The sequence below is a fragment of the Amphibalanus amphitrite genome, unplaced genomic scaffold (assembly GCF_019059575.1).
Source record: "Amphibalanus amphitrite isolate SeventyFive unplaced genomic scaffold, NRLGWU_Aamphi_draft 001229F_arrow, whole genome shotgun sequence".
NCBI classification, from domain to species: domain Eukaryota; kingdom Metazoa; phylum Arthropoda; class Thecostraca; order Balanomorpha; family Balanidae; genus Amphibalanus; species Amphibalanus amphitrite.
The window spans coordinates 196,540-208,294 of record NW_024882722.1 but is presented as its reverse complement, the minus strand read 5'-3'; the positions used below and the strand labels follow the sequence as shown (position 1 = coordinate 208,294).

The 11,755-nt window shown below is 45.0% G+C and overlaps 2 protein-coding genes across 10 annotated transcripts in view; both read left to right on the top strand.

Moving 5' to 3' along the window:
- The first annotated feature begins 3,983 nt into the window (after positions 1-3,983).
- On the top strand, positions 3,984-8,277 carry LOC122371296. The gene is made up of 3 exons (XM_043347500.1): positions 3,984-4,587; positions 6,118-6,350; positions 6,644-8,277. Exons 1-3 carry the CDS (start codon positions 4,302-4,304, stop codon positions 6,866-6,868), a joined length of 744 nt encoding a protein of 247 aa, XP_043203435.1. The 5' UTR covers positions 3,984-4,301; the 3' UTR covers positions 6,869-8,277.
- Positions 8,278-9,046: 769 nt separating this feature from the next.
- Positions 9,047-11,755, top strand: part of LOC122371293 (apoptotic protease-activating factor 1-like) — a 44,476-nt gene continuing 41,767 nt past the window's right edge. For 5 of the 9 annotated variants that reach the window (XM_043347485.1, XM_043347479.1, XM_043347477.1 and 2 more), the window contains exon 1: positions 9,047-9,102. The gene's annotated coding sequence lies outside the window, so the exon portion shown is untranslated. The remainder of the gene's footprint in view (positions 9,103-11,755) is intronic. The other 4 variants (XM_043347489.1, XM_043347482.1, XM_043347496.1 and 1 more) reach the window with 2 other exon arrangements.

Here is an 11,755-nt window from a genome sequence, read left to right as displayed (position 1 = left end):
ACACGGAAGAAACGCTGAGATGAGAGCTTTGCCATTGTATATTGGACCAACATCACTATCACGAATGACTATGAACACATTATATGATCACGTTACATGGATTGTCACATTGACAATTTTATAACAATCCTTTTTTCAAGAACTACAGTAATGATTAACATCAAAATCAACATAAGTGGATTTAGTGATCCAAGCTTTCTCCTCCAGTAGCAATGGAATGATCGCATGTTTCATTTGCCAGACACTGAGTACCCATGATGCACATTACAATCTGCATAGCATCTAAGCATAGTAAAGCTGCCAAAGTCCATTCATTCTAGATTTTTAACTTGATAGCACTAATTTATCTTGCTGTTGTAAGATATCATTCAATATTCATACCAAACATCAATATGCGCAGTGCGCTCACAGTCAACATTTCTGGCATGATCCTGCTCAGCGCGCTCTTCACTGGTCTTCAGTATTGCTCCAAGATCTGCAATATTATGCTTGTTTTCGGCCAATAAGCGTTTTGATTTTACTTTTTCTTGCTGATATATGAGCCCGTTTAACTTTCGTTTGTCAACCAAAATTTCATAACTTCAAGTTCAACTGATATTGATATTGCGATCAGGAGTCAGGACCTTGACCTCTGTCAGCCTCTTGGATACTTGGATTGTATTCAGTCACATGCTTCTAAATAATAAGTCAATCTTAGGGATTCAAACATCCAACAAAACGACCAAGAGTACGGAAACCACCAGATAAACTTAAAAATCGCCTTGGAACAGAGCCAATGCCATTTGTTTGTTTACAATGATTGTAGTGCTGATGTATTTTTAGGACTCTGAAGGTCGGCTTATAAAATGAAACGTTTTACAAAAGTTGTAAAACAAGTAATATTTATCTGAAAGAACTAAAATATTCAAAGGCAAAACACTATGAAATACATGAATCGGAACGAAAAAATAACCCAAAAATCCAGCCTAATCACCGGCTCCTAAAACTGCAACAGAATCAGCACTTTTCCCCGCAACTCGTTGTCCAGACGTAAATATGCGGTACAGCAAGAACAGCATTTTGGCGCCTTGTGGTGCGATTCTTTACGACAGCCCAACAGTAAGCAGACGGTTAGCAATTGAAGTCATACCATACAGTTATAGCTACGTCATACAATTTATTGTAGATTATTTGCTATGCCTGAAGCTAGTTTGTTCGTAAGCATTCACATCTGATTTAAAAACCGTCAGAAATTTTACAATTAGCTAGAAAAAAAGAATATTACGCTTATAGCAGTTATATAAGAAAAACGATCGATTTCCAATGACGTCATTTTGACGCTGACAGTCGCTGTTGTTTTTTAGGCTGCATGCAGATTTCATCATTCTTGTTCTTGTGCGCCACAGCTGCTGTGTTGAACAATATTGGGCTCGTGCCTTTAATGTGAGTATTTTGGTAATTCCTCGTAAATAACACTTGTAATCCGACGTCTTGCTCACTTCCCTCCAAGCTTGTTTAGACTATGATGTTTTTGGAAAGATTTAACTGTATTTGTAATGTTTTTCATCTGCGCCATGTTTGCCGCATTCCGTTTTGGCGGATCAAGGCAGTTTATATAATTATCAATTTTCCTTTTTAACTGTACAGTGTTGGTTTTGTCTTGCTGTTATAAATACTTTGTGAATTGATTTTTTCTTTAGCATAGTTTGCCCTCCCTTGGCAGGTACCTCAGTATTATTATAGCAGGCGTCTCACATGCTGCCACCGTTCGTGAAAAGTCTCTACACTCTCCAGTTCTTGAGATATTTCCTCAAATTTTGCTTAAAATCTCTAGAGTGTTCTACAAAACAAAAACATAACCTAACCTGACCTAACCTTACCTACAACCTACAAACCTAGAACCTACAACCTACAAACCTACAACCTAAAGAGAAATTCGTGTAAATATCTCAAGAAACGAAGAGTCTAGACTTAGAGACTTTTCATAAACGGGTGGCAGCATGTGAGACGCGTGCTATAAGAATGCTGGTTCCTCTTTGTACTGGTACAGAAGTTATGACAGTTTTACTTTTTCTTTCGGAAATCTGCCAAGCTTACTTGATGTTTTCAAGGGATAGGTCCGAAGCTCAAAAGCGCTGTTAAGTTTCAGCTTAATCGGGATGCCCCATGCTGCAAGTTTTCACGTACGAAATATGAGTGTCAGACATCAGTTATTTGCATTGCTTGGCCTCTCATTGTTCAACTATACTTACTATGAAGCTCACCACTGAGAAGAAACTTCACATTTGGTAACACTGACAATCAATGTTGATCAAACAGTATTAAGAATCATCCATCAAATTTGTTAAAATAGTTTTAATGGATTTTTGGCAGTCATAAAGTAGGCATCACACCTGCCTTTGCAACCAAGGAGAGGTGCTAGATCCAGAGATGCTTCTTCCCAGCCACAAAAAACCTAAACTAACCTTACCTAAAACCTACAACCGAAAACCTACAAACTATACAACCTCTATCTCCGGGCATAGCACCTCTTCTTGGTTGCAAAAACAAAAGTGTGACACTACCTGCTTTATGACTACCAATTTGTTCACCTTCTTGTGCATTAGACCAGAGGATAGTTGTTTGGTTGGTGTACAGTAGGTGCTCAGTGCTGCTAGATCAGGCTATGTTTGATTTTTTTTATGTATGCCGTATGCCTTATAATTGAATTAGCATGCCCTTTCAAGCTACATTTTTTGTGAGGTGTGGCAGAGAGTGACGGAGACTGGTTTTTGGTCTAACATATCTAAATAGTTGACTGAACTTAATATGTCAGCTGGGCAGATTTAATGCCTCTATGGAGATAAGACAGTATTTAGATTTTGTGTTTTCATGCAGATAAGGTTGGCCATTCCCTTACCAGATGAGGTGAAATGTAATAGTATACACCATATGTGATCTAGGTACCTACTTACCAAATAACCAAGTTATGTGTAATTTCTAATTACCAATATCTTATGTTTTTATTTCATCACCTGTTCATGTTTTTTTTTTCAATGAGCATATCTATGAGGATCAACTGAATAGAATGCCAGGATCAATCAGCAGACTAATCACCTACATTTTATTGACAAAATTATTGATTAATGATCTTTTCAAGCTTATGATGGATGAGGTGAAAGAACACTGGCACTTTTTCTGTTGAGAGGAGTGAGTTATGGTCATCAGTTGCCACTCAACATGTCAAAATTAAAAGGCTATAGCTATCACTCATCACATCACTCGCCTGTCAAGAACCACCAGAATCTTGGGGCCATAGAAGGCAAACCATTCTTATCATCACCAATGAACTAATATTGTTGATATTTACATTGTTCCTTCTTTTTCAGTATCCGAATGAGGGTTTATGCTGGTTGTAACAAGTGGATGGCAAATGAAAGAAAAGTTAATGTCTGTAACGCAAAGTATCAGCATCGCGAAGCCGTTGTCAAGTCTGCAGCTGAAGTGTATCCCTCCGAGCGGAACATGAGGAGCTGCGGCTACTGTCACACGGACCACGACCCGCGCCTGAACCCGGACGCCGAGGAGTTCTTCCCTCGTCAGCCGGTCGAGCTGGGCAGCGGCTCGCTGCTCTGGAGCGACGGCCACCGGCTCGCCGCTCACTTTCCAATGCAGGCATTTGGGTGCAGAGTGCCGATGTGGCCGCTGGATTACCCACCGCCGCCGCCGGCGGGACCGAGAAAGTATCCGTGGCTGTACCGTTCACGGGGCGGCCGGTGGGGAGCGCGGCCCGCTCACGTGAACGGCGGCGGACCGGTGACCGTGACCAACAGTAGCACCCTGAACGGGAAGCCGGCCAAGGCCGACCGGCAGCCGGCGAGTCGGTGTGCCGTGACCGGGCCGCGGGCGGAGGCGGCGGCCGGCTCGGCCATCCACCCTCACTGCTCTCCACCGGCCGGTCAGTGCCGGGAGACTGGGGAGCAGACGGGCCAGGAGACCGCCGCCCGCGCAGAAGACCGAGCAGCCGCCGCCGCTGCCGTCCACCAGCTGTGATATACCCGCCAGTGACTCGAACACGCGACTGTTTCGCAAGGTGAACTCAGTGCCGAACGGGACCGGCCCTTACCGGCTGATATGCCGAACACGATCCGCGACATTTGTTCCATCTCCATCCATGCCGCCAGTGCTCTGGCGAACCGGGTCCCCTCGCCGGTCCAGTGCAGTGACTCGACGAAACTGCGGCGTCCCAGTCCCACCGAGCCGCTGCCGAGAGACCGGGCGTGCTGTCCTCCCCGGCGGCTACCACTGTGATCTCGCGACAGCCCTCATCAGCATCCTCCGATATGGACGTACCGTCGGAGCCCTCCACGCCGGCGGCGACCAGCCCCGCCCGGTGGCGGAGCTGCCGCTCGTCGTCCTCTCTTTCAGCCAACTCTGAGTCCAGTGACGACTCGAGCAGTGAGTCGAGCGACGACGACTCGACGCTCGGTGACGAGGAGTGGGACGCGTCGGCGGCCACCTTTCTGCCCAGTAGCTCGGTCGACTCGGGCGATGACTTCATTATGTTCGCCGATGACGCTGATGACGAACCGCGTGGGGCGCCGGAGCCAGCGCCGCCTCGAACGCCAGGTGAGTGCGCCCGATGCGGTCTGTACACTTGGTGACGATCAAATGAGATTGTGTATGTACTTTATAAGCATTCTGCGTGAATGTGTTATTTACTAGTACCATTTTCGCCCGGTCTATTTTAATCCTTTTGATTTTTCATAGCCATCTTTTGTGACACATTCAGTAAAGACCTATGTATCTATGCTAACCATATACTTTTGCAGTGGTCTGTGATTTAATGCCTCCCGTATAATCCTACCGCTTCTCTTTTTCAAACTGATTATGCGCCAAAAACGCACGAATTATTGGAATTGCTATAGTCTCCTATGCTTACGCACTCACTTACTAGCTTGGCTTCGCTCTACCGATTTACGATCCATGGCTGTCTTGAAAAATTATATAAATGTTTCGTTACGTGTGTCTGTGGAGTGACACGGCTTGTTTATCTGCCAACTCCGAAACATATCGTTGTCTTAAGGCCTTCTTTTTACCCTTTTTCACGCAATTGCTGATATTTTTCTTGTGGGTCTGGTGCCTCTAGCTGCAGCACCTTACCTCTATCAGTATCGCATAGTAGTAACATCGCTGTTATCAGTCACGTTTATTCAACGACTCACTGCATGTTTCCCATGTTTTCCTCGCCGATGACCAATGCAATCGGGGGAAGGGGAGGGGTCCATAAAACCGACACATTACGATCAGTTTGTTTAGTCATGTTCATAGCATGGCAACACAGCACATTATACTTAGATGTACTTAGTCATGTTCATAGCATGGCAACACAGCACATTATACATGTCTTACTGTAACCTGGGAGTGTCGAGCATCAGTGCGGTGCTGCGATGGCTTCGCCGAGAGCCTGACGTCGGGCCAAAAATCAGTCGCTTTAGCCATGGTTTTATGTCCTGCGCTATGTTTCAGTGTTTACTTATCGGTCACATTTTCATGCGTTTATTTACCATGAGAAAAGATGTCAAAGAAGTGTCTCAGTCTTTCGTCATGTTGTAAGTCATGGCTGCCTTTGTTTGTCCCGTTTATCTTGTTTCCGCAATACCACACGACCGTGGTCACACGAGCTGTTTCGACAGCACTGGTTGCGCTCATGCTGGTGGCGAACTGTGCCCCAGTGCTGTTTTCCCTGCTATTGTACTTAGGTGGACGCGCTCCAGCGTTTTGCGTGTAGGGAAGGCTCTAGTGTTGTTAAAATGACGCGCATAGCATTTTCGCTTACTTATGTTATCTACATCGACTAGCAAGCGCTGCCTGTCCAGCTAGTGTTTTGCGCAGTATGTCATATTCACAGTTTCACAATCCGTTTTCCGACAATGCCAGACTCTCCCCCCAGTGCCTGGCGATGCCAATTAAATAATCTACCTCCCATCATAATGATAAATCCTCCCCCTGACTGTAGATCTACAGTGCCTTGCTGACATCTACGGCAACTAACAGCACTGGAAGTATCTGATAGTATCTGACAGTACCGGGGAATTATCTCCAATATCTGACGGTGCCGGCAGTACTGTCTGACATTATGACCCCTCTCTCCGGCAGTGTTTGGTCCCACGGCCGCCGATCAGGTGGACTCAGGTCTCTCGGCCGAGACAGACCCCAGTGACAGCGAGCCGGAAGACTCGAGCGACGACGAGCTCAGCGACGACGAGTGTGAACCGTGCCACAGCTCTCCGGGCGGCACGTGCACGCTGCACCAGAGGATCGCAGAGGCCAACCGGCAGCTGGTGGACTGGTGCGCCGCGCCGCCCCGACAGCCCAACAGAGAGGCCAGGGTAGGTAGCGCGTCGGCGGCTCGATTGGTGATGGAGGCGGCTCACTGTTATGTTTTTACTGGAGTAACCTTTGGAGCTGGGAAAACATACTAGTTTAGTAAGTTGTTGAGCTCTTATTATTGTAAGGTTTCATGTTTGTTATTTGTGCTTGCCAGGGGTGGTCACCATGGCTGTAGCAACAGATGTAGTTGGCAACTTGTTATATGCGTGACAGTCTACGTAAAATCCATATTTTTCCCTTTCTCGCTCCATATCTGACATCTAACCTCCACCCATCCTTGCTTTGTCCACAGGTACGATTTCTCTCTGGTGACCGGCTGGCCACCGTTCACGCGGCTCCCGACTACGACCGGGCGATCGCCAGCGACCTGCTGGACCAGCAGCGTCAGCGGGACCGGCTGCGCCGCTGGCGCCAGGACGTGGACCGCCAGGTGGCGCCCGTGCTGGCGGCTGTGCTCAGCGCCGAGCACCGGCAGCGCGTGCTCCGCGAGCGGCCCGAGCTGCTGCGCGACAGCTGACCGGCGCCCGGGAGCGGGGCTGGTAGGACGGGTAGTTAGGGACGTGACCGGGGGTCCGGCGGCGGCAGGTCCAGTGTGGTGGGCTAACGAACTGTGGGGTGTTAGGTTTGGTGGTAAGGGAAATTTAGGAGTTGCCTCGGCAAGTTGATGATAGCCCTGCGCGGTCGGTGGTCCAACAAAACGCGTGACAGCGTCGTGGAAGGGGCTCAGGTTCACCAGGTCATCTCAGTTATGAACTTTGTAGATCAAACCATTACCTAAAAAAGTAAAAAGCGTATTCTAGCTCATCTGAATGCAGTTGGACATGCTCCAGGCTTTCATTCTAGAGAAAGGGATGAAATTTGAATTCGTGACGTGCTATCGAAAGGTCCTCGATTAATTATTGAACTTTACGTCCAAAAGGAAAGGAACAATAATGCCGAAATCTGTTGAGCTCCAAATGACGATAAATCGACGTGGAATTCTTATAAACGTCTCCATGTGTGCAAAATGATCACTAGTAGGCGCTCCGAAATCTCCAGTATACAACAAAAATAGACTTCAGCAATTGGCAAGACAAGTTTGACTCATTGTGTTAGCTAAAGGAGAGGTATTGCTTCCAATCGATCTTGTATGGCACTGACCGCGCAGGGCTCTAATCGACTCCTTTGCACAGCTCATAAGTAACGAACATAAGTTAACGTTTTTCCAAAGTGTCTGGTACGAGACTACGCAAAAGCGTGCCATTCGAAGCGAAGTTCTGTGAACCACACTGGACGCCTGCGCGCTGGGTTTGCGCCTGTCACTGTGCGCCTGGACTTTCATTCACCTGTGGCCGAGCACTGTGAGCTGTGGCGTGTACGCGGGTGTGGACGATTCGCGATGTAGCCGGGTATGGCTCACAGCCTGTTTGCCGTGAGAGGTTACCATAGCACTGCGGATAAATCATCGTTTACATGTGACCCGTGCTTTATGATACGGGGTTCAATAGGTACTGTCCAATCTGAAAAATGTCAAACTGTGGAACTAAGCGGTCAAAGTCCGCACCTTACCGCCGATTGTCATAGGGTTTTCGTCCAAGAGGTCTTTCAGCGTCTGTTCGGTCGGGTTTAAGTCATAGTTTGGATTTTATTACCCACCTTAGAGGTTTTCGGCACTCATTATCGATCACTTAACGGTAGTACATTCACTCTATGGAATAATATATAAGTGCTGTATTTGACACATTTAATTTGCGACTAGGTATTGAATGTCGTGTGGTAAATGTCATGTAATCAGCGCTTTAACCATCGCAATGCAAGTGTCACGTAGTCTCAATGTGAGGTGAGCTTCCCTTCGGCTACATCACTATTGTGGTATCGTGTGTTTTTGCTTATGCGTGAATGTTCATCAATGGCCTACTGGGGTGTTAATAGATTTCGCTAGCATCATACTTACTATGTGTGCTTCGTCTTTTCAGCCCTGAATACCATTCATCTCCAACTCAGTTCGGCTGCTAAACTCGTTCTCACGCTAACCACGTACGCTCATTGTGGCGCTGGTTGATGGTGTTGAGTGATGACCACAATGATTGAATTATTGTCTTTTGACTGGCGACACTGGCGCGAAAGGTGGACACGGGACAGGGAACTGAGGACAGCAGGGGCATTTGGTCCTGTTACTTCTAAAAGGGCTATCTTAATTATGCCCATGATGGGCACATTAGTCTCATTTTACGATTAACGCAACTTGAACTGTTTTGAAACACCGACCAAAGTCTCGGTGGGGATAACAATATGCATGCCGGAGGAGGCCATTTGAACCAAGGCCGTATATAGGCCTTGGTCATAGCCTTGGTAGATTTGAACCATGTCCGCCAAACTAGCAGCAGATAACTATTCACGAATCTCCTGATCCGTGCTACCTACCAATGACGCTTGGTGTTGCAATCTCCAAATACCCCGAAAATGCTTCGAGCGAAAAACTTCTCCAAAAACGCAAAAACGTTATCAGACTGAAGGACCAATGAAAAATTGCGATCACTGCCCGTGAATGCTGACAGCAGGATAATTGATTGTCTCATGTGCGCAATTTCTTTAGTCAGACGCGTAAGACATTTATGTGTCATGTTCTTTCATCTGTTCGCGAAAATCATTGTTTTAGCCGTTTTAGCCAATGGCGGTACTGCCTTGGCACGGTGGAATTTGTGCAATTTTTAATTATTTCGGTATTATATCAATAGGGCCATGTTGATCGCCTTGATCATTTCCATCTTGGTACGTATTCTATTGTTACCTGCATCTACATTTAAGGCTGTATCAACATTGAATCCCTTATCTCCACCAAGAAGAGGAACACAAACATTCAATCTGCATCAGCATCAGCATTGAAATTCGAAATCCCATGAGTTTGATAATTTAATTGTTTATTTACAAATGCTTTATTGCTGAAAGATATTAATAGATGTCCTGTAGTCTGCTGTCCGAACTTTGATCGAATCAATTTGAAACAGGTACCTACCTACCTGCCTTGTTTAAACTTGTTTTTGTTTTTCAACCTTTCGGTATTCTTATAACATTTCATAGAGGTATTGATTGCTTACGAGTAAAAAGACAAAATTTTGCACAATTTTGGTCCTGATGATGACAATGGGTCAGTTTGAAGTTCAAATGGCAAGTTCATTGTTTCAAGGAGCTTTTAAATGAAGCTTACTTTACAATACCTCTTAATTATGGACCAATTGCAGTTTGCACAGCTGCACGGCAAGCCGTCAGGCTCCCCTTCCCCTTCAAGATTGTGAGCCTAGATAAAAATGAGGTTAATGATGATACATGACACGATCCTCCAGGGTTTAGTGTGACCATCTATTATGTAGGTACTACTGCCATTGCCACCGGCAGCCCGCAGGTGTACAGAGGAGAGAAATTTGGTGCAGTTGCCCCTTCTGCTGAATCCAACCACACTAAGGAAAAAAATTGTAGAGTTTTTTATTAAGGAAGTTCTTATGTTTTGCAATACATAGGAATCTGCTCACAGTTCTTAATTTTTCCCTTTGAGATCTCTTAGTCCTAGGTAAGAGCAGGTCTAGTTAGACTTCTGAGTTCATGTCTAAAAGTGCATTACTCTATGAGAAAAGCTAGGTACCTATTTAAAAGTTGTTTTCCCTGTCCCAACCAGTGTGAGTAGATCTACCCTTAGGTTCATACTTTGGAGACACAGACAGTGTTGGAATTGCCACCTACTCTGCCATTTTCTTTTAAAGGAAACAGTTCACTTTCCTGAAATTAGTATTTTGCTATTGATTTATGATTTTTTATGCTCAAAATGATCATGAAATAAAATAAAACCTTTTTATAAAAACATTTTTTTCTATATTTTAATATAGGACGAACTATATTCTACGTAAAATAATGTTTGACGCGGAAGCTTATTACGCGTTGACCAATCATATCGCGTAGTTCAAACCTACGCATACTGCATTGGCTGTAAGCAGCATGCTGATTGGCTGACGCTGACGTGGCTGCATTCCTGTGCAAGGCACACATTCCTCTGCAAGGCACTCTTTCGGAACGAGAAATGGAATATCTTCGTCTAGGGTGATCATTGAGCCGTAAAAGCTCCTGATTTGTGCTAGTCTCAGCTCAAGCTACGAAACTGCTATTCCAGTTCAAAACCCCATGTTAAAAGTGAACTATTTCCTTTAATGGGGATTCTCACAGTTCACACCCATCACTTCAGCCATCAGTCATTACCACATTGACAAATTTTAAACTACCTATAGGTCAAATGAAGACTAGAGAGTGAACAGGACAGCTGGTATTCTTCAGTTTAATGAAATTATTAAGCATTTTATTTTGCTATAGTTTCTGAGAGAATCAGAATCATTCCCATTATTGTGCTGGATGGATGAGGATGAGGATCTACATGTGCAAGTGGCCCATGACCAAACTTGATGAAAGAGAGCCGGATGTTGATGGGTTGTTGATTGGAGTTTATTTGTGCATTATGAATTAAGTTACTTTATGTGACTTGTTGAGTGAATTTAATTAATTGTTCAGGCATCAACATTGTTGAACAACTGCTTGAAATATGGATGGTTAACATTTTGTGATGTTATAGGTATAAATTTTCTGTTACATGAAACGCCAACCTTTTTAGATGTTTGACATGAGCTTTTTTGGTCACCTAATTCATATGGATGTTAATTGTTATATACATCTTTGAATGAGTTGGGTGTATCAGAATTCATTGAACATTGGATTCAGTCGCTCTCTAGTGATGAAAGCTGCCTGAAGGCCATCAATTTGCATTTGCCCGTGCGTGATGCCTGCCTCTGTTGGTCAGCGAACCATCGTAAAGCATCGTTCTTCGGGAGTTTGTGACTGGAGGCGACCGTTTCGCCACCTGCAATAGCTTGCGAACCCGTCACCAGATGGCAGGACGCTTACGGCGATAGCCAGATTTGCGCTCTGAGTGGGCACTGTGGAGTGTGGATCATACCACTACTAAATGTGCATGTGACAACGAATATGTCGCGTTAGAAACTGCGTAGATGAAAATGTGTGTAAAACTGTGATCTGACCGTTTGTAAGACACTGATCGCCACCAAACTCCAATGAGATTATTTACTTTTGTTTACTTTTTTCACGATGGTGTGCGTTTTTGGAGTTATGATTGCGGAGCTCCATTTGAGCGTGGGTAGGAACTGGGTGCCGTTGCGTGAGCATTGATACGAGGGGAAAGTGAACTGTGATTTGGTGATGAGGGGCTGTGTGGTTGGGTTACCACCACATTGTGTGTTTGGCAAAAAAAAAAAAAAACGTGTTATGTATGGAAGTTTTTGTCTATGATGTGAGATGTCCGGAAAATGTTTGTCTGTTATGTACTTTTACGATGCTATCTGTGGTTTTCAAAAAATTCTGATGTTTT